The sequence below is a fragment of the Apodemus sylvaticus genome, chromosome 13 (genome assembly GCF_947179515.1).
Source record: "Apodemus sylvaticus chromosome 13, mApoSyl1.1, whole genome shotgun sequence".
NCBI lineage: Eukaryota > Metazoa > Chordata > Mammalia > Rodentia > Muridae > Apodemus > Apodemus sylvaticus.
This window is the reverse complement of record NC_067484.1, coordinates 40821888-40847200: the sequence shown is the minus strand read 5'-3', so window position 1 is coordinate 40847200 and position 25313 is coordinate 40821888. Positions and strand designations below refer to the sequence as shown.

General features: G+C 39.7%; 1 protein-coding gene and 1 long non-coding RNA gene across 8 annotated transcripts; one reads left to right on the top strand and one right to left on the bottom strand.

Annotated features, from left to right (window-relative positions):
* Positions 1-2328: 2328 nt before the first annotated feature.
* Positions 2329-21366, bottom strand: C13H5orf63 (chromosome 13 C5orf63 homolog). Of its 7 annotated transcripts, XM_052155641.1 has the most exons (8): positions 21287-21366; positions 19624-19692; positions 19330-19430; positions 17835-17899; positions 7158-7246; positions 6957-7074; positions 4694-4750; positions 2329-4072 (listed from the first exon to the last, which is right to left on the bottom strand). In XM_052155641.1, exons 6-8 carry the CDS (start codon positions 7065-7067, stop codon positions 3902-3904), a joined length of 339 nt encoding a protein of 112 aa, XP_052011601.1. In that variant the 5' UTR covers positions 7068-7074; positions 7158-7246; positions 17835-17899; positions 19330-19430; positions 19624-19692; positions 21287-21366; the 3' UTR covers positions 2329-3901. The 7 variants fall into 7 exon arrangements, with proteins under 7 accessions (XP_052011601.1, XP_052011602.1, XP_052011600.1 ...); XM_052155642.1 differs by lacking the exon at positions 7158-7246; XM_052155640.1 differs by lacking the exon at positions 17835-17899.
* Positions 20066-24914, top strand: LOC127663869 (uncharacterized). The gene is made up of 4 exons (XR_007973048.1): positions 20066-20176; positions 20765-21628; positions 22402-22512; positions 24533-24914. It is a non-coding gene; the product is annotated as an uncharacterized LOC127663869 (long non-coding RNA).
* The last annotated feature ends 399 nt before the right edge of the window (positions 24915-25313 follow it).

The window sequence follows — 25313 nt, the reverse complement described above, 5'->3', positions numbered from 1 at the left end:
CCATTTTTTAATAGGGTTGTTCGGTTTTCTGGAGTCTAACTTCTTGAGTTCTTTATATATATTGGATATTAGCCCTCTATCTGATGTAGGATTGGTGAAGATCTTTTCCCAACTTGTTGGTTGCGGATCTGTCCTCTTGATGGTGTCCTTTGCCTTACAGAGAGCTCCTATAGCTGATAAACAACTTCAGCAAAGTGGCAGGTTATAAAATCAACTCAAGCAAATCAGTGGCCTTCCTATACTCAAAGGATAAGCAGGCTGAGAAAGAAATTAGGGAAATGACCCCCTTCACAATAGCCACAAACAGTATAAAGTATCTTGGGGTGACTCTTACCAAACATGCGAAAGATCTGTATGACAAGAACTTCAAGACTCTGAAGAAGGAAATGGAAGAAGATCTCAAAAAATGGGAAAACCTCCCATGCTCATGGATCGGTAGAATCAATATAGTTAAAATGGCCATTTTGCCTAAAGCACTATACAGATTCAATGCAATACCCATCAAAATCCCAACTCAATTCTTCACAGAGTTAGAAAGAGCAATTATCAAATTCATCTGGAACAACAAAAAACCCAGGATAGCTAAAACTATTCTCAGCAACAAAAGAAAATCTGGGGGAATCAGTATCCCTGACCTCAAGCAATACAACAGAGCAATAGTGTTAAAAACTGCATGGTATTGGTACAGTAACAGGCAGGAGGATCAATGGAACAGGATTGAAGATCCAGAAATGAACCCACACACCTATGGCCACTTGATCCTCGACAAAGAGGCTGAAAACATCCAATGGAAAAAAGATAGCCTTTTCAACAAATGGTGCTGGCTCAACTGGAGGTCAGCATGCAGAAGAATGCGAATTGATCCATCCTTGTCTCCTTGTACTAAGCTCAAATCCAAATGGATCAAGGACCTCCACATAAAGCCAAACACTCTGAAGCTAATAGAAAAGAAACTGGGGAAGACCCTTGAGGACATCGGTACAGGGAGAAAGTTTCTGAACAGAACACCAATAGGTGGCATTTTTTTTCAATGAAGTCATGACAAACAATGACTAGAAAAGAGCGGCAAGGTGAACCAATGCCATACAGCAGCATCCATTGTCTTTTGGGTTATATTTGTACCATTTTTAAACATCCAGAGTTCTCTCAAGTATCCATTTTAGCAAAATGCCATATGCTTGCTTTCCGGCTGCTTCCAGGAAAACACCACATGACTGTTCTAGCAAAACTTCCTCTCACGTGTCTGCTTCAGCAAAAATATTATCTCATAAGTCAGTTTCCAGAAAAACATCACATGGCACAACTGAGAACTTGAACACCTTGTAAGTATATTGTAGATTTATTCTTATTTTTATTTTTGACAAAGAGTCTTAAGATGCAGCTCTGGCTGTCCTGAAGCTTACTATGTAGAGGCTGGCCTTAAACTCAAAGAGATCTGATCTGTCTGATTTTGCTTCCTGAGTGCTGGAAGTAAAGGTTTTTGCCACTGCAACCAGCCACATTATAGAATTTTAGTTTGAATAAAGTCTAACAATTTTGTTTATATTTGTTTGTATTTTGTTTATATATGTTTATATTTGTTTATATTTGTTTGTATTTTGTTTATATATGTTTATATTTGTTTGTATTTTGTCAGATTTGGCAAATATCAGAAGGGATTCACTTCAAAACAAAACTGTCTTTTTCCCCTTAAATGAGCTCCTAATGAAGTGCTGTGAACTGGGTGTCATGAGTCACTAGATCTGTAAGTGCTCAGTGTGAGCTAGTCTTAGAATTATAGAATATTTTAGTTCAATATAAGCAAATATAAACAAATATAAAGCAAAATATGAAGCACTATTTTACCTTTAGTTTCTGTGCCTCCTAGATACTATGACAACATGGTAATACTAAGCACAATATTGCTTCAGAGAACCCGAATTCCAGGTTTTAAGACCAACCCTAGTGTTTGAAGGTCTGGCTTGGAGTACTTGGACTCTCTGCTCAGAGACTCATTAAGTTGAGGTTGAGGTGCTGTCTAGGACAGCAGTTTTCATCCAGGGCTATCCAGGGCTAGGGATTCTTTGAGATCATTGATTATTGGCAGAACTTACCTCCTTGAAGTTATGACTAATGTCTCCATGTTCCTGTTGGCTGTTGTCTTAAGAATTATTTACTTCCTAGAGACTTCTCCCAGTATCTTGCTATGTGGCCCCAAACAGGCAGTTCACAGGATGGAGGGATGGAGGGAGGGAGGGAAGAAGGGAGAGAGAGAGGGAGAGGGAGGTGGGAGAGGGAGGGGAAAGAGCTGGGGGAGAGGGAGGGGAAAGGGCTGGGGGAGAGGGAGGGGAAGGGGCTGTGGGAGAGGGAGATTTTCTTGCTTTCCAGGCTAGCTAGGAATGATCTCGTTGACTTCTGTGGAGCTTTTCAGTAGTTTACTTAGATTAGAGCAGGGACACCCAAGATAGTCCCCTCTCTTTGCCAAATAGTTTAACATAGCTACACCAAAATTATTTCTACTCACACTCATAGGGGAGGGAATTATACAAGGGTGAGGACACTGGCATCATTCTAGAAGTCTGTTTACCACAGGGCTTAACAAGTATATGGATGTTTTGCTTGCCTGCATGGATATGCACCATGTACGTACCTACTGGATCTCCTGGAACTGGGGTTTGAATATTTGTGAGCCAACATGTGGGTACTGGAAAACGAACCTGGGGGCTCTGTGAGAGCAACTGTAAGAGCACAGCAACGAGTGCTCTTAACCACTGATCTATCTGTCTAGCCACTATAGGCTTTTTCTTTCCTTTTTTTAAAGTAGCGACTTTGGAGGGCTTACTTTGTGCTGAACCCAGAGTAGCTGGAGTTGCCGTATTTGAACCACTACATAAGTCCAGAGAACATAAGAAATGTCAAGATTCTGGTTCAGTGGCTGAGTGGCTGGGTAGCCATGGACTAAGTTCCTCAAACTACCTGAGCTTTAGATTCTTTCTCATGTCTAATGTAACAACAATGTCTAAGGTCCGTGGGCTACACTAGTCTATAATTCTAAGACTAACTCACACTGAGCATTACAGGTCTAGTGGCTCATGACACCCAAACAGTTCACAGAACTTCCTAGGGAGCTGATTTAAGCAAAAAAGCTTTGTTTTTAAGAGAACCCATTTTGATGTTTGCCAAATCTGACAAAATATAAATCAGAGTACAAAACCACATGTTTAATAATTCATATAAAATGATACTTTATGCTTAGATATGTTCAGTTATGATTAAAATAAAAATTTCCAAGATACAAAAATTTGACAGTTACTATCTTACAATTAGTTGAATTAATTTAATTGATGATAACTTAATGCATGTATAATGTTTTTACATTATACATGAGAAAGAACATTAAGTAACCTCAACATTACAAATCAATCCCATGATGACATGTACACCTGAGTCTGCTATACACAGTCTACAGATTTAAGTCTCTTTTGTCTTTCTGAAGTGAAGTCTTTTTGGCTAGGACAATTATTCTATTCTACTCAACAAAAGTGAACACTAATTTTAAATACGTATTATTAAATTCCACTAAAATAGGCTTCATGCAGATGTGTTCATTAAAACATCCCTTTCTCAATGCATAGTTATTAACAATTCACATTCCACTTTAATGCGTGTAAGAGCATTTACTCTGCTAAAGTTAGGTTCCAGTGCCATTAGGCAGGACTGCAGAGCCTGCTTCCTATCAGGGCACTGTCCAGTGCATGAGAAGTACATCCACGGTTGCAAAAGGGAAAGATACACTCAACAAACAGACCTCTTCGTTCCTACAGCTTCCCCCACTCTACAGTGTATTCTTCTTAGTTCACAAGATGCCTATAGGTAAATTTCTCATCTGGGTACTTGCATCAATCAGAAGATATCAGTTTGTCTACTGCACCTGCTGCTCAAGTTTCAGAAGCTGTTTTTCAAGCTTTGAGGTGTTTACTCGATGCATCATTAGAAACTGGCCATTCAGATGGAAGACGGGGATGTCAAATTTATACCTTTCATACCAAGTAGAATTTTCTGGAAGTGTAATGTCCACCTCCTGTAAAATAAACTAAAACAAGGGTAGGTTAAAGCACTCCACTTTATGGACTGTGGAGCAATGTAACAGCTGCAGTGATATGCTGACCCAGACTTTGTAAGGCCGACAGGTTTTCTCCTGTTTGTTGTAGCCTACAGTAACCCAATGGCCTATATTTACAAAGCCCGACTGGTTTCATTACATTGTGCTCTACATCTGACTTCCATACTTTTCAGTTACACCTGCTCCCTTCGGCAGCAGGGCTCTGCTCTGTTCCTGGTGAAATAAAACATGTCCCAGCTAGGAAGTTGCCTAGAAATAGGACATAAGTGTCTTGGGGTAAGAATAACCAACCTACTATGGTTTGCTAAAGGAAAACACATCATGGAAGTTACAGAAAGATAAAAGCAGTGGAACTAAAGTTTAAAGGAAGCATGAACACCCTACTTGATAGTTAACTCTGAATCACAGCAAGAATCAGTGAGAAAAAAGTGTAGCACTATTCAGGTAATGAATTCCATGGAAATTAGTACTAAGCTCTCTGAGGAACAGAAACAAACTCTAAATGAAAATCATCTTTTCCTAAGGAAAGGATCCAGGCAGATACTTTATACAGTAAACTACATCCACCCCGTTTCTATACATGAAAGTTACCCTGTCTTTATAAGGCTGGAGTACTTCTTTAGCTTCATCACACAGTGGGCATGGGTCCTAGGGGAAGAACAATATGTTGGTCCCAAAGGCAGGTATTTGGTATAACATCCTCCTCCCCCACACCAAAGGAAAAACACAAACACACCAGAAGCATGTTACACTTACTTTTAAAGGATAGTTTTCTATTAGATTAATTATACTACTTTATTTCCAAAGCAAATTATAACCACAGAATCTCATAAATAGCTACTATTCCATGATAACTGGTTCTCTGCATTCGGTTGTTGTTTATTGTTTTATATATGTATGTATACCTACTGGCATGTGGTTATGTGTGCATATTACATGCGCCTTATTTTTCACTGACCTATCTAGCTAAGAGCTCTGCTTTTTCCTAAGTAAGGAGCACCTTGGTGGCCTCATACAATTGACCTAAATGGTTTAGGTCTTTTCTGACCAGAGAGTACTGAACTTCATTAGCCTGTTTTTTCTACTCAGTCCAGAGGAATAATTCTATCACAGAACAGTGAAATAGTGACTATTTTGCCCTTAGAAGGAGAGAGGGAAATATTTTTTCTTCAATTCAGATGAGTGACTGTAGCACTTCACAGCGTTTTTTTCTGCTTTCGTATTACAGGTATTCACAGTGGACTAATGTTCCACCTGAACCATAAGCTTCTCTGCTGTTTGTTTAGCTGCCTTGTGGGAAAGGTGGGGGAGAACACAGATTGGCAGTTATTAAAGGTCTCTTAGTCACTGTGCCTAGAGTCTAGCTATAGGCTCTCTCCTATTTGCTGAAAATAGACTCAGCATTGCTGCTGCCTGGGTAAAAACTGCTTTTTAATATATTAGAAAGAGATACGCTATCACGTAAAGACAGGCTTTTTCTTCGGCTTAACTGAGAGCATGTTTTGAAATAAGGATTTGGATATTTCTAGATCTTTTTGGCTGGATTCAGCTCAAAAATTGCTATTTGCATTAACAATAAACAGACTGTGCATAGTTTGCTACTACAGGGTAATCATGCTAAACTTTTCTGAGTGTCAAGAGGTCAACGTAAGAGCTTACAAAGAAAACCAAACAAGACTGTACTAAGTGAAGACGTACCAAATGCCCTCCTCATAGTTTGCTGTATAGTAGAGGTTTTGATTTTAAGAATTAGGCTTGTGGAAGCTTGTACAAATTAATAATGCAAATCTGTCAGTGTGTATCTTGAGAGGCTTATCACGTTGGAAAGATTAAGTCAGGATGGCCTTTCTGAGGGCTCTCCCTGGCACTTACTATTCGTCCTTGAACTGTGTGCTAGCACACACCTTTAGTGTAACAGTAGTGCCAGCGATAAGAAAGCAAGGACAATCAGTCTGTATGATTCATTCGTATTTGTGAATTTGCCTATGCAATAAGGTCAGCAACCCTCCAAACAATACTGGAAGCACTGGTACAGTCAGACAGGAACATGCTTATGCACAAAGCTATAAAGGGTCTGAGTGGCCAGTTGACCTTACATTTCTAAAGTAAGGTCCAACACTTTGCCTTCTTGTTTTAGCTCCCTTATTGTAAACATAAGTTAGTATTCTCATAATACTCCCATGGGTGCTGTTGTATTGGCAGTGGCATTTTTTTGCTGTTGTATTTTTTGTTGGTGACTTTAAAAACAACAACAACAAAACCCAAAAGATCTCTAAGCATGGTGCTAAAAGAAAGCTGTTATGTGCCTCACAGAAAGAACTCAACTGTGAGACAAGCTTCATTTAGGCATGAGTTGTGGTGTTGTTGGCCATGAGCAAAATGTTAATGACTAAACAGTATGGATAGAATAGGACATCTTTAAACAGAAACTCACATAAACTAAAGTTATGCACTTAGTTGGTTCACAAAAATACTGTGCCCAGGAGCTCATGGGAACCCAGTCCAGTACTTTCCTAGGTTTATTCAATGTTGATGGTGTTTTTAGGACATAACTACCACAAATAACAAGAACTGACTTGTTTCTCCATAGCACAATTTTAATTATCCTAACTATAATCTACAGTTCCTTTTTAAATGCAGGGGTAAAATGACCACTTTGTGTATTAGTGTACACTCCATAACTGAGAAACAGTGAAATGTCTCAGGAAGAGAAACTGAAGACCAGGACTGAAGAAGTCTTCCCACTGCTTTTCTTTATGGATCTGACCCCTTCTCAGGGATATACATAACCTTTTCGCCCAACAATGATAACACTTTATTTTTTAACTTGTAATTTTGCTTTTCCATTCAGTACCTTTGTGAATAAGGTCAGCACAGGCAGAGCTGTGTTAGAGGCAGAGAGATTTCTCAAGAGTCCAAAGGAGGATTTGGCAATCTGCAGGCTATTTCCTTGAAACCAGAGCATTTTAATTCTGCCAAAAGAAAAATAAGCCAATAAAGTTAATGCACCATTGACTCTGCTCTTTAGAATACAAGCAGCAACTTGCAAGCTTACAATTAAATCTGGAAGATTCAGAATTGTATCTTGGAGTCCAGGAGTGTCAGAGAGGTCCAGATGTTTGGCAAGTGTCCATAATAAATTCACTGTACTCCAGGAAAAATATAATTTAGAATTAAAAACAAAACATACAATAATAAAAAACCAAACCCTATTAGTTTTGTACCTAATCACTTGGTTTCTAGAAGCAAATTTTATAAGTTTGTTAATTTGAATATGAAATTAACTTTCAGCTGCAGATGTTGTAGGCATCCTGACAACTCCTTATAAGTGGAGGTGTCCTGAGATGGCTTTTAGTCCAAGGATGGTTGGTTCACTCTACTGGCAAGCACGCAGCCCCACCCAGCCCTTCCATGGTACAGTAGTAAGTAAATGACAACCTGAAAGAGCAGGCCACCTCCAAGGAGATCTCTGTCCTACACTGAAAGAGACAGAGCATAGAGCTGCAGGTAGAGAGCTAACAGAATCTGTCTGAGCTAACTTGTAAGGAAAAAGTCTGTTCAACTCCTTAAGAAGCGTTCTGAAAGGAGAGAGCCATGGTTTTCAAAAGCTTCATATACAAACACACTGGTGTTTTTATTGGAGAAACTCCAGAAGGAACAGTTTAATAGCAGCATGTCAGACATTGGGCTTTGAAGCTCCCTCATTCTGCTACTTTGCTTGACTAAGACACCCTACTAAGGTGTTGACTAAGTTATTCCACTTAGCTTTTTAGCTAAATCTATAAATGTTACAATTTAACTTCTAAAGCACACAGGCATAATTACCTTTCTTACTTACCAATATTTCCAAGATGAACTTCCTGGAATCATATTTCTTAATTTCACTTTTCCTCTCCTACTCTGTTTACCAGCTTCTCCTTCTTTATGTTGATGAACAACAGCTGTGGGAACGCTCTGTCTAGTCCTTGAGCACCCAGAGCTTCTTCCCACCAGCAGCACTGCACTTGTTGTCTTTCTCCACAGGAAGCATACATAGATTCTCCTTATTTTGCCCTAGGACTCAAATCCCCTCCTTGAAGAGTCTACCTTACCAATGCTGGCCAACCTGTAATTCCCCATCCTCATATTCACACTATTTTTGTGGATCAACCTAATGCATAATTTTATTATACATTTCCATTTTAGGATGTCCCTCACTACTCACAAGTTATGTCTCTTCTACTACAGTAGACATCTATAAGAACAGGCATTGTTCACACCAGTATTCCTCAGCACACACAGTCAATGTGCACACAATAGGTACTCATATATTTGCTTGAGGGCTAAAATACTAGAGTGAGCCTTTCCCTCCTACTGTAATCTCTCCTTTGCTCAATTACTCAGTGTGGACAGCAGTCATTCTTTAGGCCTCCCTCTAAACTAAAGGTTACTGCTCTTCAGGGTGCCTATTGACTCTGGACTGAAGCGCTGCAGTTGGTACTGCCACCACTTCAAATCTCCTGTGCTCTACTTCAGAGAGCAGAGGATGACTTTATTACATGCTACTCTTCCCGGGCTACTAGGCCTCTCAGTGTAAATTAGCCTTAAACTTATTTCAGACCAAACGATAGGACTTTAGAAAAAAACTACCAACCCATATCAAACTACAATAAAGACCACAGGACAAAAAGCTCAGCCACTGATCCATGAAAGCAATGATCTTTCCTTTACTCACAAGTCTCTACCCTTCCCCTTCTACCCACATTTCCCTGCGAACTAACTGACCTGCAGGAATCTGCTATTTAGAATTACTTTGGAAAGTGAATGGAAGCAATGCCACAATATTCTGTGAGACTCTCAACTGTTAAGTCTTAGCATCCACATTTTCTGTGAATTCAACAGCATCAACAACTCCAAAAGGCGAATGTAGTTGAAGATACAGCTTTGACAACACAGAGCACAAATGAAGGAGAAAACTGAATGCTAAAGGTAGATATTTATCTATTCTCCCCACATTTCTATGTATAGGCAAGTGACCTGATGTTTAATGGGTAGACAGACATTTCCGAATCATTGGATTTGGAAGGACTCTATGGTACCAGTGGCACTCTCTTATAAAATAAGATGATATTAAAGAAATTTTACTATATATGGAGGAGATGTAAATGAAAAAAAAAAATAGCTTTATAAATGGTGGAGATACAGTCTTTGGAAATGAGAAGGATGGGGCCTTCCATGGCTATGTACCAAGACTATAAGCAGGATTGTGAACTGCAGCTACTTGCTTTGGTGGAGGGAAAGAAGATTTATTGATGTTTGGCTGGAAAGGAAAGGAAAACTTATTACTAGCTGACTTGAGACTGAGGTGTTAAGGCTTTAAAAAAAAAATTCACATCAACAATGGAAAACGGTTTCAGTATTTCCAACATGACAAAACACAGCATGTGGTCTTGGCTGCAGCCAAGACAAATAAAGCCTGTCATAGTAAACAGAGCCGCCATGCATTCCAGATTGGGTAGAATATTTGTTCAATAACCAGAGAGCTAGGCAGGGGCTTCTGTGATGCTCCAGCCACGCAGCTTACTACTGCTGTTCTCTCCTCTCTGCTGCTGCTTTCTCATGCACTTTTAATTACGTAAACCTGGCATGTTTATTCCCTAAGCAAGGCACCAATGCTATGCAGTTTTACAACTTGCATATTTTTAATGGCCTATGGTATATGCATTTTTACTATATTGTTCAATTATTTCTTTCATAATAGTATATTATAAATTTATATTAGAGTCTGATATAAAGGAAAAGCTCCTTATTCCTTACCTAGACAGATATTAAAGCTAAAATTTCTTAATTCTTGAAGTTCACTTAAGGCTGTAAAAATTAAATGAAAAAATGATATACTCCAATGGGAACATTTCAATGTTCTTCTGAGATCATTTTACTAACTCTGTAAACCCCAACACCATTGCTGTCAAAGTCACATTCACCAAATTATGCCTTCTTGAAGTAAAATCTTTATGTGGGCTACTCTATCACTGTGACATTTTCATTAGTTCGATTATTTTTGAACCATATCTCAGTACTATAAAAAACATCCTGAAAAGTGGTCTCTGCCTATTAGCTCCAAATTGTGAGCTGACAACATTTCTTCCCCATTCTCTGTACTGGAACTGAACCTAGGGACTCATAAATGCTGGGCAAAAGCTTTGAGAGTTTCACTAAATAGTCCAGGCTGTCCTTGAACTCACTCTGTAGTCTAGGTTGGCCTTGAACCTGCTTTCCTCCTGCCTTGGCCTTCTGAGAAGCTGAGATTAAAAAACTTATATGACTAGGCCTTACTGACAGCATTGTTTTAAGATTATGTCACTTTAGCCATGAAATAAGTGTTCCTATTATTCCAGACAGACACAGTTTTATCCTTTGTATTTTGTTATATGTCTCTGTGACAGGAACACAAAGAACTGCGCTCATAATATCAAAGAGGCACAATTGGGTCACCTTTGTCACAGACTGGAAGAAAGTAAAAAAAGCATAAAACTGGATTTTGAATGTGCTTAAAGGAAATTCTGAAGCCTAACAATAAAGACGGTGACTCCTGCTGTTTCAAGTCCAGTGCTACTCGGAGGCTCCGATCCCCTAAAAGAGAAAGGAAACTGGCTTTCCAACACAACTGAGGCAGACTTCACTGGTCTTTATGGTAGAATCAAATACAACATGGGGGGAGGACTGATTGGACCAATTCAGCCTTCCTTGAAGCAAGATAGAGAAGATAACTTAACTTTATAGCATTTCCCTGAGAAGCATTGAAGGGCACACCATGAAAGCAACTGATTATAGTCCAGGAAGATGCTATGGTTGTTTGAGCCTTTATTAAGGATTATTCATTTCAGCATGACGAGCTGCCCAGGATATGGCTGCACATCACTTATGTAGAGCTCCTGGATCTTTCAAACACTGTATGCATCTGATTAGGAGGGAAACAACATTGTTCTCGCTTGAGTGGAGAAACTGACCTTCACTGACCAGAATTTTATTCATACAAAGAGTCCTTTGGCACACCAAAGCTCTAAGCTCACATAATCATTCATCAGCAAGCTGCAGCGTTAGTTCATGTGCAAAATCAAGAAGTCTATATAAGCCCAGGTACCACCTTGGTTATTAACAGATAATGTTGGAGCTTCTGCAGAAGACTATAATGTAAATTTAATGCTGAGCTGACATTAACCAAATACTATTATCATAGCTCTTGCTGAACCTATGTTCTATAAAGAGAGCTAGCTCAAGGCTTCTGTTTAGTCATTTGTGCTACGTGAGAAGTTAAATGCTCCACTTCATCTGCATTACCATCTTGGTATAGCATTTCTATTTTTACTCAAATGAAAAGAAACACACACCCCTCTTTTAGGAACAAACCTCATATTCTAGGATACTGAAAGTTATGTAATCAGGTGAGGTTGCTGAGGTGATGACTTGGGTCACTGGGTTCTACATAGCCTATGGAAATAGGGACAAATGGTGCCCTGGCACTCCTCTTTGAGTCTGCAACTAGCTCTATTTGAATCTCAATCCCTTCTGAATAAATCGGAATTGTAACTTAAGATCTTAGGTATAGGAACAGGAGAGCTATGACAGGGCACTTGTGCAGCTGGAAGGGATGAGGAAAGGCCCCACTGTACAGACAGGGACAAAACTTAAACTTCGAAGTAAACAGATACTCTGAGGTGTGGATTCCAAGGGGTGCAGGAGGCGAGGGCTCAATTTACTGCTGTGGGTGGAATCTCAGGGCTGTTCCTGTGCTTCAGCCTGGCATCATGGTACCTGGCGCGGGGAACTAAGAAGGTAGCATGAAACCAGACAGGATGCTACAGCAAGGATCCTGATGTCTACTCGTGGGCCGGCCGCTGTATACAACACGCTGCTCAGCTTCCCCGTGACTATGAGGTTTACCATGAGTTTGAGGAATTCATCCTTGACATGGTTGTGCCATATGAGCAATCCACATTCACTCAAGGCTTCCTTGGCTCCCCTCAGATTATGGACTAGAGTTCGGATATCTCTGTTTCAAGTTCTTTGGTGCCGTATTCAATTGCATTTACAAATAATCACTCTGCAAGAACATTTTGAAAATGTCCTTTGGCTGTTTGAAGCTCAGGACTTGTCTATATCGTAAGATCACAATTTTATTAAAGTAATAATTTACATACCTACCATCTAATACATGAACACCCCTTCTAATTCTCAGTAAAATTAAGCCATTACATTTTCCTTCATCTATTCTGGTGATTAGTTTATTTCTCTCCAAATAAAGCTTACTTCAAGTTCATACACTATATACTAGCAATAAGAATTCTAGATGGAGTTTATGGATTCAGAAGGGTGATTTTTTTTTGATATTTTATTTATTTACTTACATTTCAAATGTTATCCCCTCTTCTGGTTTCCCCTCTGCAAGCCCCTTATCCCAACCCCCTCCTCCTGCTTCTATGAGGGTGCTCTCCCACCCACCCACTCCCACCTCCCTGCCCTGGCATTCCCCTACACTGGGGCATTGAGCCTTCACAGGATCAAGGCAGAAGGGTGATTCTTAACTGAGATAAAAGTTATATCATGCTCATGTATTAGTATTAGCAAAACTCATGACCATTTACTCATTAATTCTACAGTGATGAGAAAATAAGTAGTTAAAAGTAAATAAGAGAAGATCCTCATTGATGAAGAACTAAAAATATGGTCAGAATATTAATATGCATAGACAGATAAACAAGGAAGACAGGAGGTATAACAATGGGACAAACAAAAAGCTTCAAGAGAAAGGGAAAGATGAGTAGCGTGGGCTACAGTTGGAGATAGTGTCACAAGAGGATTTTAAATCACTTAGTGTTTATGGGCATATAAACCCAAATTTTGGGTTGGACACTTGAATCAAATTTTGGGGAAAATGTGAATTGAGCAAAGAGATAGTGGAAATAAGCTGGTAAGTCCTAGGATGGGACTTCAGAGAATTTTTAATAGTTGTCAGGCCATGAGTGATTTGTCATGTACATCTTTGATGGGTTTGAACAATGTTTTATTTCCAATTCTTTAGAAGATTAACTTGTTAGTAGTTAGAGAATCATTGAGACTGAAGTGGGCAGAGACATATATAGGTTTGGTACTCATGTGAGGAGCCAGAACTAATGATAAAAATCAGCTTTTGTTGGTATCAAGATTGTATCTGCAGCTATGAAACTAGATGATCTCAGTAGGAGAGAAGAGGAGGGCTCAATGTAGACCTTTGCAGCAATCCAACTTGTAGGATTGGGTAGACAGAAGCCAGGACAAGCAGCTCAACCACTGAGGAGGTAAGAGGAAAGCCAGCAAGTATGTCTCCATAGGGGCCAGTGGGGAGGGCATTTCCAGAATGAGGGAACAGTTCATCACCCAGCAGTAATGAAGTGAACCAGAAGATATAAAGCTGATATTGCTCCAATGGCATTAATCCTATAACCATTGTGATACTAAACCACAACCATGACTGGTTCCTGCCTAATTTAACAAGTTAAAAGATATTTTGGGTATGAACAGAGATAGCTGGTGGCAGGAAAAGAGTGAAGACAAAAGTTGACTATCTTAAAGTGACTATGTAAAGGGGGCAATACACTTAAAAAGCTATATAAGTCAAAACAATACAGAATCAAAGCTTAATTATGAATTAATTCTAAGAGGTATTTTATAAATTATAAATTATAAATAAATAATGACAATGATTTCTGAAACTGTTTTTATTGGCTCCAGCAGAAGACTTAACATCCTTAGCAACAGGTATTTCAGAAGTGAGAAACTGCAGGACTGAAAAATACATCATATACAGCTCAACATTTCAGACTGTGAACACTACTAAAACTGAACGGCATTGTGTCTATGTAAGACTCAACAGCAAAAACTCTGGCATGAGATCATGGCTTAATTCACTCAAAAACTTTCAGAAAATTACAAACAGACACCCAATCTGAGCTTTTCAAAAATAATTTTTGCATTGACAGGTTTTAAACAAAGGGCAATCCCCTTTTAGTGGCCCTTTCTCTGTGCTTGTCCTTATTTTTATGGGTAGAAAAAGTAGTCATTACTATAATATAAATGATTTCCTCAAGCAGTGTATATCAGAACAGAAGTCACCTAACTTCGGATGGTGGAGAAGCATCTTAAAAAATGCTCAACTTCATTAGTCATTAGGGAAATGCAAATCAAAACAACCCTGAGATTTCACCTTACACCAGTCAGAATGGCTAAGATTAAAAATTCAGGAGACAGCAGGTGTTGGAGAGGATGTGGAGAAAGAGGAACACTCCTCCACTGCTGGTGGGGTTGCAAATTGGTACAACCACTCTTGAAATCAGTCTGGCGTTTCCTTCGAAAACTGGGCACCTCACTTCCAGAAGATCCTGCTATACCACTCCTGGGCATATACCCAGAGGATTCCCCACCATGTAATAAGGATACATGCTCTACTATGTTCATAGCAGCCCTATTTATAATTGCCAGATGCTGGAAAGAACCCAGGTATCCCTCAACAGAAGAGTGGATGCAAAAAATGTGGTATATCTACACAATGGAGTACTATTCAGCCATTAGAAACAATGAATTCATGAAATTCTTAGGCAAATGGATGGAGCTAGAAAACATCATACTAAGTGAGGTAACCCAGACTCAAAAGGTGACTCATGGTATGCACTCACTAATAAGTGGATATTAACCTAGAAAACTGGAATACCCCAAACATAATCCACACATCAAATGAGGTACAAGAAGAAAGGAGGAGTGGCCCCTTGTTCTAGAAAGACTCAGTGAAGAAGTATAGGGCAAAACCAGAATGGGGAAGTGGGAAGGGGTGGGTGGAAGGACAGGGGGAGAAAAGGGGGCTTATGGGACTTTCGGGGAGTGGGGGGCTAGAAAAGGGGAAATCATTTGAAATGTAAATAAAAAATATATCGAATAAAAAAAAAGACAAAAAAAAAAAGATAAAACTTGTCCCAAGTAGTTCTGAAGAAATTTGCTCGAGAGATCAAAATACTTTTAAATAAACACAATTCACACTCAAACTTATCAATCAGAGGATTAAGCCTAAGTCACATAATTGATTATTTATAGCTTTGAGTTCATCTTCATGTAGAGTTTACATAGGAATTCTGTATGTTCAAATTCCCTGGATTCATTATTTCATTATTTTAGTTTTAGCATTATCTGTCTGTCTGTCTGTCTGTCTATGTATGTATGTATGTATGTATGTATGTATGTATGTATGTATGTATGTATGTATCTATCTATCTATCTATCTATCTATCTATCTATCTATCGGTGAGGATTTCACAAATATAGATCTCAAAGAGAAACACAGCTGCCACTAACATGTTATAGAGCACAGGAAAACTCATCTCTTTGAGCCTTAGTTTTGCCAACTGTGAAATGGAAATTCTACTATTTGCCTTGACCTCTCATTTTCCAGTGACTCAAGAAGAAGCATGTTCACAGGTTTTAGGTCTCAAATGTCCTTGTGACCCAAGAAAGAGCAATCCCACACTGAAGAAACAGCACAGGAATGCCCTATGCCTGCACAGGCCTTGAACAAATTTCTATTTCAAAGCTGAAAATATGCAGCTCTTTGGAGAAGCCAAGAATTCCCTTTGAGATCCATGCACAAGTGTAACCATACTCGCTTACTGTGAATTGTTTTCTCTCTCTTTACTCATAACTGGGAAGCAGTGGTTTCCGAAAGCACTACACTGGGAAGTAGGGCCTTCATCTGGGAAGAGTGGCATTCATCTGGAAACTGTTTAATCATAGGAGCTGGACATTCTATTAGACATACTTAAAATGTTATTTTAAATGACATATCCTATTCATCTCAGCAGTCTTCTCCTTGTGCAGAAGCACCGCTGCTTTTGCCTTGGCCTGGGGAAAGCTGACAGGAAAAGAATCTTTAGTGCATAGAACTATTTTAGAATCTTTAGAACTTAGCAGTCACTTCTTCCAGCTCATTACTTCAGAGGAGTCTACTCCAGAATCAGATTGGTCCGTGTGACAATGTCAAGAAAAGGTTTCTAAGAAAACATCCAGCTAAGAAAAATAAAACAATGCTAATCAAGAAAAGTCATGTACTCCACAGTATGAGCCTCACAGCATCTAGGAGTAGTCCAGAGGGAATTCTGGACCAATTATCACAATGGGATCTGCACGTGCTGCCTTCCTCCTTTTATCCTCCATCCCAAACATACTGACTCAGCAACTGGCCTAGAGCCAGAGCAGCACAGTCCAAAGTCAGAGTATGCAACAATGTTCAGTTCAGTTATGACATAATGGCTGCAAACCCATTCCTGAAAGCAAGAAAACCTAAATAATGTGGTTAGCTTCTATTAGACATAAGGGTTTAACAGAGTTTAAAAACCAATTTGAAAGTTCCATCCTCCCATAAATATAACATTAAGACTGAGGGCAAAACCATCCAGTTGAAGAAATGGGAACAAAGTACATAAGCAATTATGCAGACTCCTTTTGACATTTATCCTTCTTACCCAACATGACCTTGTTCTTCCAATTTTTAATACTGACTTAGAAAGAAGACAAATTCATTAAAACATTTTAGTCACATTAAGCTGAGATAGTAATACCAGTTTCACTGCTAAAAACAAGTTTGCAATTCAAAATGTCTTCCATTTGTCACTAATATTCTATTCATTTCCAAGTTATCTGACCACACAAGACCTGCAAGGTATTTTGTTGCAAATCCAATAATTCATTAGTCTTTCACAATCACTAAGTCATAAGCCTGTACAACACAGAGTCTAATTTGAATATTGAGTACTATCCTCTCTAGGCCTTGGAAACTCTGAGCTATGTAAGATCCTACAATTTTCTGAGTCTTATTTTGTTCTTTCACAGCTATCAGCAGAATATTTTGATAATTTGGAACTGAAAAGTGGCTTTAGGTAAGGAAGCCATATTTAATTCTTTTGCACAATATATTTTTGTTTATTCCTATTTTTTCTTTGAACAGGGCATATGATTATATGTTTTGTTTAAGGCTATTTTAACGTTCATAAGAAAAAAAGGAGTAAGTTTCAGACAGAAAATTCTCTTTGTATAAAAAAGGGTTCTAATCTCCAAGTCTAAGAAGATTCACTTTAGTTTCTATTTGAATATGAAAACCTCTTTTTCCATGTGTATATTCAGATGGCCTCAGCCAACTTTCTATAAAGTAATGTAATCGTTTCTTTCTCTTAGCTTAGCAAAAACATATATATATATAAAGAAGAAAAAAATCAAATAATTTAATGTCATGTCCTTCCCTCCTGAACTAAAATCCACTTTTCCATTATTTCATTATTAATATGAGAAAGTTCTGGAACAATAAGAGGAAGCTTATTTATTTATAGCTGTAACATTCTGGTCTTAGATGTAGACAAGTTCACAGACTGCAGCAGTATGTAGCCCTCCACTGTCCTGTTTATATATACATATACATATATATAAAATGTAATTTATTTTTTATATATATAAAATATTTATATATTAAAGCTCTGAACTTTGAACTCTACCAGGATGTAGTAAAAGAAAGGAAATAAAAAACAAAAGCAAACAGACAAAAACTAACTGGATTTTCTTCACTGTCATTTGAGCAGTTTAGTTTGGAATAGTAACCTGACAGGTCCTTGAAACAGGATCTTGAGATAGGATCAAACCAAGATGCTGGTGGCCTGAGTAAGTTAGTAATTTGGCATACCTTCATAGCTAATTCTTCTAACATATGCTGAACAGATGCCTGGGTGAAGGGTTGGGCACAGAAGTCTGAAAGGAGTGTAGATATAGAGAGCTGTTGGGCCTGTCAGCCTGTGTATCCAACTCAACAAATGCTCTACCGTTTCCCAGGTGGATCTGCTACTCAGGTGGAAGTGTGGTAAAAATCTATGGATTTTCCAAATACCCTTCCCTGGTCCAAGCTGTTAATAAACACATTACTTCTAACTGCATTTAGTCACTCCCTGGGAGGTGATTCTTGTTTTTCTTTTCTCTCTACTGCTTCCCCAGAGATGTTTTCATGTTCTCCCCAAGTGTAGACTTCCCCTGAGGGACACTGCCTTTTCATGTTCATAGCATGAACTGAGTGTATGCAGTGAGTCAGGTACTAGAAACATAAAAGTGATTATGACACTGTCCCTCCCCTTAATGACCCTGGGGCAGAGGAAAGATTCACAACACAACAGCACAGTGAGGAAGACTAATAAAGTAAAACAGCCATTACTAGATGCTACAGATGTGTGGGATACACTGGGCAGGTTCAAGTGTTGGAAGCTCCACTCCCAGTAGGCAATGGTGAGGTCACAGAACCTTTAAAAAGCAAAGTCTAGAAGATATCTGATCATGGCAAAAAAAGGGGGAGTTGTCTTAGTCAGGGTTTCTATTTCTACACAAACATTATGACCAAGAAGCAAGTTGGGGAGGAAAGGGTTTATTCCGCTTACACTTCCACACAGCTGTTTATCACCAAAGGAAGTCAGGACTGGAACTCAAGCAGGTCAGGAAGCAGGAGCTGATGCAGAGGCCATGGAATGATTTTACTTACTGGCTTGCTTCCCCTGGCTTGTTCAGCCTCCTCTCTTAGAGAATCCAAGAATACCAGCCCAGAGATGGCACCACCCACAAGGAGTCCTCCCCCTTGATCCCTAACTGAGAAAGTGCCCCACAGCTGGATCTCATGGAGGCACTTCCCCAACTGAAACTCCTTTCTCTGTGATAACTCCAGCCTGTGTCAAGTTGACACACAAAACCAGTCAGTACAGGAGTTAATATTGCTTCTTTCTGAACATGAAGGTTCCCTTTCTAGTTTCCTAGTGTGATGGGGATAGAGACAGGACCCTTGCTAAGACTTTAGCATCCATGTATTTACAATTTGCAGCCTCTAGAATCATGAGCTAAAGACTGATATTTTTTAAATACAGCAGATATTTTAAATTTTGCTCACCTCTCTGGGAAATTAGCTCTTGAATAAGAACTAGAATAAAAAAAGAGTCTAGTCTAGTCTTTGTGTTTCCGGTCCTGGTGTCTACCATCACAGGAATGGGTTTAGAGAGGTGCAATCATGTATCTATGTGAATTAGCCACAGCTTTTCATTTTACATATTTTCTCCCAAATAGCTTTGCCCCTAGAACTTACTAGATATACAAAGGAAAGAGTTATAGAAGCTCATTCAGGCCTGCTACTTGTAAGCCACACATACCTGATCCAGAGGGTATCCCTGTTCAAAACAAGTGCAAACAGGAATAAAATCTCATTCAGGAACTATTCCAGCTGGCTTTTGGTTTCTTCTGATATATAACCCTTGAATAAAGCAGTGCAAAAAAATTAGGTTTACAATAAGGAACATAAAACCCCTCACTACCTCACACCATATCACCTTAGTGATATGTCTTACTGTGTTGGAAGTCCCAAGTACAAGCCCTAGTAACTAAATATATTGGCCAGCTAGAATATATACAAGATATGAAATACAAAAACTTTAATTAAAACAAACTTATTTGAAGGGTTCTTTCCACAGTGCCTCTGGGTACAGTGTTCCTGTGAGTACAATACAGCCAACCAACTGAAACAAAATAGAAACACAGCTCAATAAATTCTCCAAGTTAGAAAAATATTCATTCCTATTACTCATCTGTCAATAGTCTGTCTAAATAAAACTACATAGCTGCATATTCCTCCAGCAAAAGAGACAAAAATTACTGATCCTTTTCTGGCAGGGGGACTGGCAAGGGGACTAGGGCAAACAGAGGATATTCTGGGGCATGTTTAAAGTAGCCTATAGATTTTAATTTTCACAGCTGGGCCTTTCTGGTCCCAGGCAATTCCTCAGTACAGCAGGACCCAGGACTAGGTTTCAACATCTCACAGAGAACCATGATTAACTCTACCTTATCCCAGAGAAACAATAACTCAGCATTTTCCACGACAGACTTGTTTTCATGCCTCTGCTGCTGGTGGTGGTTTGTTGAAACAAGGTCTTACTAAGTCTTGAGGGCTGGTCCAGACTTGAGATCTGTCAGCCTAAACCACAGTATTGGGATTTGGAGGTAAGTACCACTACCCTGCTGTTTCTCTTGCATTTTATTCTGTTCTTTCCCTATCACACACCTCCTGCATATACTTCTAAATATTGGTAGAGTGTATTATGTACATTTTATAAGCTATTCCACAAAATATTACTAAATGAGATGGCTGTGGCCTTTAAGAGCCATCTCAACTTGTTCAGTGTCCAACCAAGACAGCTGGAGGGAGTGACTAGTTAGCCAATGTTACAGAAGCCCATCTTGAGAAATGTACTACTAGTGATGGGATATATAACATAGTCTAAACGCCATTGCTGTGTTTAAGGCACTGAGAATCTTTGGGTTACACAGTGTTTTGTTTTGTTTGAAGAGCACTGAGCAGTTTTACATAAACATGATTATTAAGAATAAGGATAAAGATGGGCAAAAACCCACTCAAAGAGAGCCTTACAAACAACTGGACACCTATTGACATTAGTGGCACCTCTCAGAGGTTTTTCTACCTTGGGTCTTATTAAAAATTGTATTAGTTGGCGTTTGTCAGGGGTGAGTGACATGGCTAAGTACTAGTTGGGAACTGTGAAATCTGATTTATTCTTTTATTGTCCACAGGCCCAGAGGGTTGCTTCTACCCAATAAAGCAAAGATGGGGTCCAGGCAGCCGGGTCCGGAGGGGCTCAGCACTCGCAATATTCCCTCCTGCACTTTTCAACCTTTTCACCCCAATTAAAGGTCAACACGGCTGCTCAAACCCACTTATTTAAAAAGGCAGTCAACTCAGCAGGCTGTCAAGTGTGATATCGCCACTTCATAGAATTCAATTAAACCCGGGACCAGGGGCATCTGTGAATCGCTGCAAGAAGCATGAGTTGAGCCATTTTCGGCTTTCTTCGAAAAGCTGAACGTTTCCCTTCCGTCCTTCATTCAGTTCCCAGAGCGCCACCGCAGGCGCGCGTTTACACTCTCCCCCCAGAGGCTCGGGGATTTATAGCTCCCGGCGTAATTAAATCCCGCTAACTGCAATGGAGGCCTACAGCACGCCGCACTGCGGAGCGCTCGCGGCCTTTTCCTGCCGGCGCGAGCTATCACCCGGGCACCAGGCGCGCTCACCACAGCGCCGGCGCCACTACCCACCTCAGCCTCAGGCCGCCACTTCCGCCCGCCGCACTTCCGCTGCGCGCCGCACTTCCGGCCCGCGGGCGCCGCCCTGCCGCCTGGGCTCCATCCTCCCAGGTCCTCCTCTCTTCCCTGGGCTGATGGCTCAGCTCCTGAGTCATAGTACATGAAGAGAAAGCCCCGTTAAAATGTATAGAAAATGTATAGAAACGAGAGGAAAGAGGAAGCGAAGAAGGAAGGGAGGAAGGGAAGAAATGGGGAAGAGGCTCCCTGTGTTTAGGAAGCAGCCTGGGGGTTGGGAGGCAGCATTTTGAGACTGGCCATTTTAACCACTCCCTGAATGTTCATTCACTTATTAAGGTAGTATTTACTGACTTCCTCCTCCTTGGGGCTGGGGCTGAACTGTGTTATAAGGAACCGGATGAACAAAACTGGGAGCTGTACATACGTCTTCTCATTTACAACCTTATAATCTTGCAGGCGAGAGAGACTTGGGGGAAATTATCCTTTAAATAGTTTATGCATTTATTAAGGTTAAGCGTTTTGACGGGAAGGAATATGACTTGTGAAAAGATAGGCATATCAGATAGTTAGAGAAAGTAGCTTTTGGGCTGGCGTCTGACTGACCTAGGACAGGGGCAGAACTCTAGGAAGGAGTATCTCCTGGGGTATGCATAGCCACGTGACTAGTATGGCTAAAACTTGAAGGGAATGGGGGAAGAGGGAAAGAAAAGAGGCAGAAGATTATAAGCCTGAGTAAGGCCAGGTAGCCTGGGCAGGCTTGTGCTAAGGGGCGCTGTCGTGTTTTCTGATTGACTATGTACCTCTTCAGAAAGGGGAGCTGGAATAATTGTTTTTGTTTTCTAAGAAGATCTCTCAGCTTTGGGAAGATAATGGCTTAGTATAGGTGGGGCAATCAGGAACATCAGGGGCTAAGTTGTATAGGCTACAGGTGTGGTGGAATTGTAAATAATAAGAAAATGATGGGTAATCAGTATAATTATCTAATATTTATTGATTGCTCACCCAAAACTTGGTGCTCATTAACATATTTAATCCTGTGAACTGTCTTATTAAGTACCATTTCAAAGATGATGAAATGGAGGCTTAATAATTTGCCTATATCCTCACAGATAGAAAATAGCATATTGGCGTTCCATTTCTGCACCCAGTACCTGTGGGCTCATCACTGAAAGAAAAGCACTTTGTATTCAGTGCTTAAAAAAGAAAAAAAGATAAAACAGGTTAGTAATGGATCCCTTAAACAAACCATATTGATTATATGATATTGGGAGAGGACACAGTTTGAAAGTGGAACTTTTAAGTTCATACTTTATCACTTCAGCATTTGTCGACAGCCAAAAGAGGATTTGAGACCTTTAAAAAGACCTATGATTATTTTTTGTTGATATGCTCTGATAAGTCCTAATCTTTCTGAGCACGAAAATGTCACTCTATAACAGTTACAAATAGAGTATTTCTTAAGAACTAATGTTGTGCTTTGTTCTAAGTATCTTGGTAAAGATACTTGGTGCATATTGTACGTTTTGAGAATGATAGAAAAGCTTCCTAGAAATGAATCTCCAGGTCAGCTTCCAAAATTTCATGTTTATTTGCTGGAAAATGAAGCTTTGTATAGTCAGTTGGATGTACGAAATTTAGTTTTTACAAACTGAAGATGAATGGTTTTTTCTCAAAGGTCATGATGATAGTTTTGCAGCACTGGTAATTTTCCCCAAGGAGTCAAAGTTCCTTCCCAGAGCTTGTGTTTAATTAGTAAGATCTTCTTGGGTGATTAGACAGTTTTTAAGTAGTAGCACAGGCCTTGAAATGTACATAAGCAGTTTCATTTGTGAACGGAAGTTCCCTGAAATGGCTGTGAATTCCTGAGATACCTTGGGAATGTCTGTGTTAAGGCCTTTATCCCAGTTGAACAGTTTGACTTCCAGGTCCACATGTCTCATCTTTCTGCCAAGCATAGGACCTTTGTTTGAGGAAATTTCTGGAGTTTGAACAGGAAAAATGATTATCTCAAAAAAAAATTGGCCACAGCAAAATTATAAACATTTATTCAAGGGTCACAAATTAGAACATTGTGTGAGTGTCGATGGATTGATTTAGCATTCCCTGAAAAGTCTTTGTGTTGAGACAGTCTGAACACACAAGAGCTACCACAGTGCCACAGACACTCAGACAACACACAAAAGCTACCACAGTGCCACGGACACTCAGACAACACACAAGAGCTACCACAGTGCCATGGATACTCAGACACTGCAGTGGACTTGCTGTGTTACTTTAGCTAAATAATCTAAAAACAAAATTACAAATTTATTTTTATGGAAAGAATATTAAATAGGAGATATTTCACAGCTTTTAGTATGTTTCAAAGGATGTGAAGGTAAGACTGAATGTCTTTAGATAGCACTGGGTGTGTCTATTTTGTTTACTCAGAGTTTTCTTTTTGTAGGCCCTTGACTAATTTCTCCTCTGTGGTCTCTAATGTTTGTCCTGGAGAACTCAAGTGGCCATCTTTGGAACCTGAGTTTTTTGCTTAGACCTCATGACTATTAGCTCGAGGGGTAGTGGTGGTGCACACCTTTAATCCTAGCACTTGGAAGGCAGAGGCAGGTGCATTTCTGAGTTGGAGGCCAGCCTGGTCTACTGAGTGAGTTCCAGGACAGTCAAGGCTACACAGAGAAACCCTGTCTCTAAAAAAACGGAAAAAAAAAAAAAAAAAAAAAAGACTGTTGGCTCAGTGGTTATGTCTGAGGCATCAGCCTAACTCCAAAAAAAGTCTGCTTGAAAGGGCTGGTCTGCAACTCCTTAGATAACTCCTTTAGATGATAACTTATCCGTTCTTCCAGAAATGACTTGGAGTCAGCCCTTCCATTTGAGGCCTCAGAGGGGCTAGACATGTGGGTGTGGGACGCAGTAGATTCATTCTTTCCCCTGGGCTTTGTCTCAGAGAAAAGCAGAAGTACAGAAATGGCTGCTGGTACAAAAGTGTTTCCTTCAGAATTTAAGGAAGCAATATCTTGACAGGGAGCGATCTTCATGCCTGCCCTATTTTACAGTACCCAGGGTTTGTGCTGCCACTCAAAGCACATGGAACCTGGACTTTGACTAGGAGGGGCTATCAGTTATTGCCACTGTTGGGTGACACAGTGGTAGAAATATTCAGAGACCTGGGAGGAGTTCCCTGGTGTTTTTCTGTTTTTTATGCTAAGCATATTTGTTTATCTCTTCTGTCACTCTTTCTAGGTACTTCCAACTGCAGGAAATGGTCTGAAAGGGCCAGATATTAGGTTATGTTTAAGGTCATGGAGAAAAACAGTGGCAGCCTCCCAAAGAAAAGATGTGCTTCTGAGCCTGGGATGTGTTGGGTCATTGGGTCAGTACTGACTAATGGCAGGCCAACCATTGCAGGAGGAAACAGAATTATAAGCCTGGTCACCAGGAAAGAATGGACCTCGGAAACCTAATTTCTGTGTCTCCTTTGACATTTTCAAAAACTCTGCTCTGTGCCAGACATTTAGAGGAGAGTGAAAAAAAAATTCAAAGAGGAAAAGTGCTTATTTGTTTTAAGGCTTGCTCAAGTAATCCACTTATGCCATTTACATTAGTTAAACAACCTTTCCGTGTAAACACCATTAATTATGTAGTATAAGAGTCAAATAAAAATGCTAAAAAAATAAAAGAAATTGTAGAATAAATTAGTGTAGCTTGAGTGCCCATACATTATAGAGAAATTGCAGAATTTTACAGGGATGGGTGTGTGATTTTTCTATTGTTTGAGCTATAGGATGGAACCAACAGAAATGACATTTCACAGATGGATACCAAAGCTGTTAAAGTCTAAACTCATACTGGCAGTGAAATTACTGTTTCCACAGGGGCCTTGACTTCAGCTTCTCACTTTATCCATCTTTAAAAGACTGTGAGGTGAGATGAGGTTTGAGTGTCCCATGGATTCCCCGAGAAGATCTGTTAGGACCAGACCATTGTTGTCAACTCCAGAATCAGTAGCCTCCAACTTCCTTTT

Bases quoted from the DNA above. Each gene is read 5' to 3' on its own strand.
- C13H5orf63 (XM_052155641.1), bottom strand. From the start codon at position 7,067: ATGCTCTGGTTTCAAGGAAATAGCCTGCAGATTGCCAAATCCTCCTTT. The intron at 4,751-6,956 runs GTACTGAATGGA...TTCTTCCCCTAG, and splicing joins TGCTGACCTTATTCACAAAG to GACCCATGCCCACTGTGTGA. The intron at 4,073-4,693 runs GTAACTTTCATG...CCCTTGTTTTAG, and splicing joins TCCAGCCTTATAAAGACAGG to TTTATTTTACAGGAGGTGGA.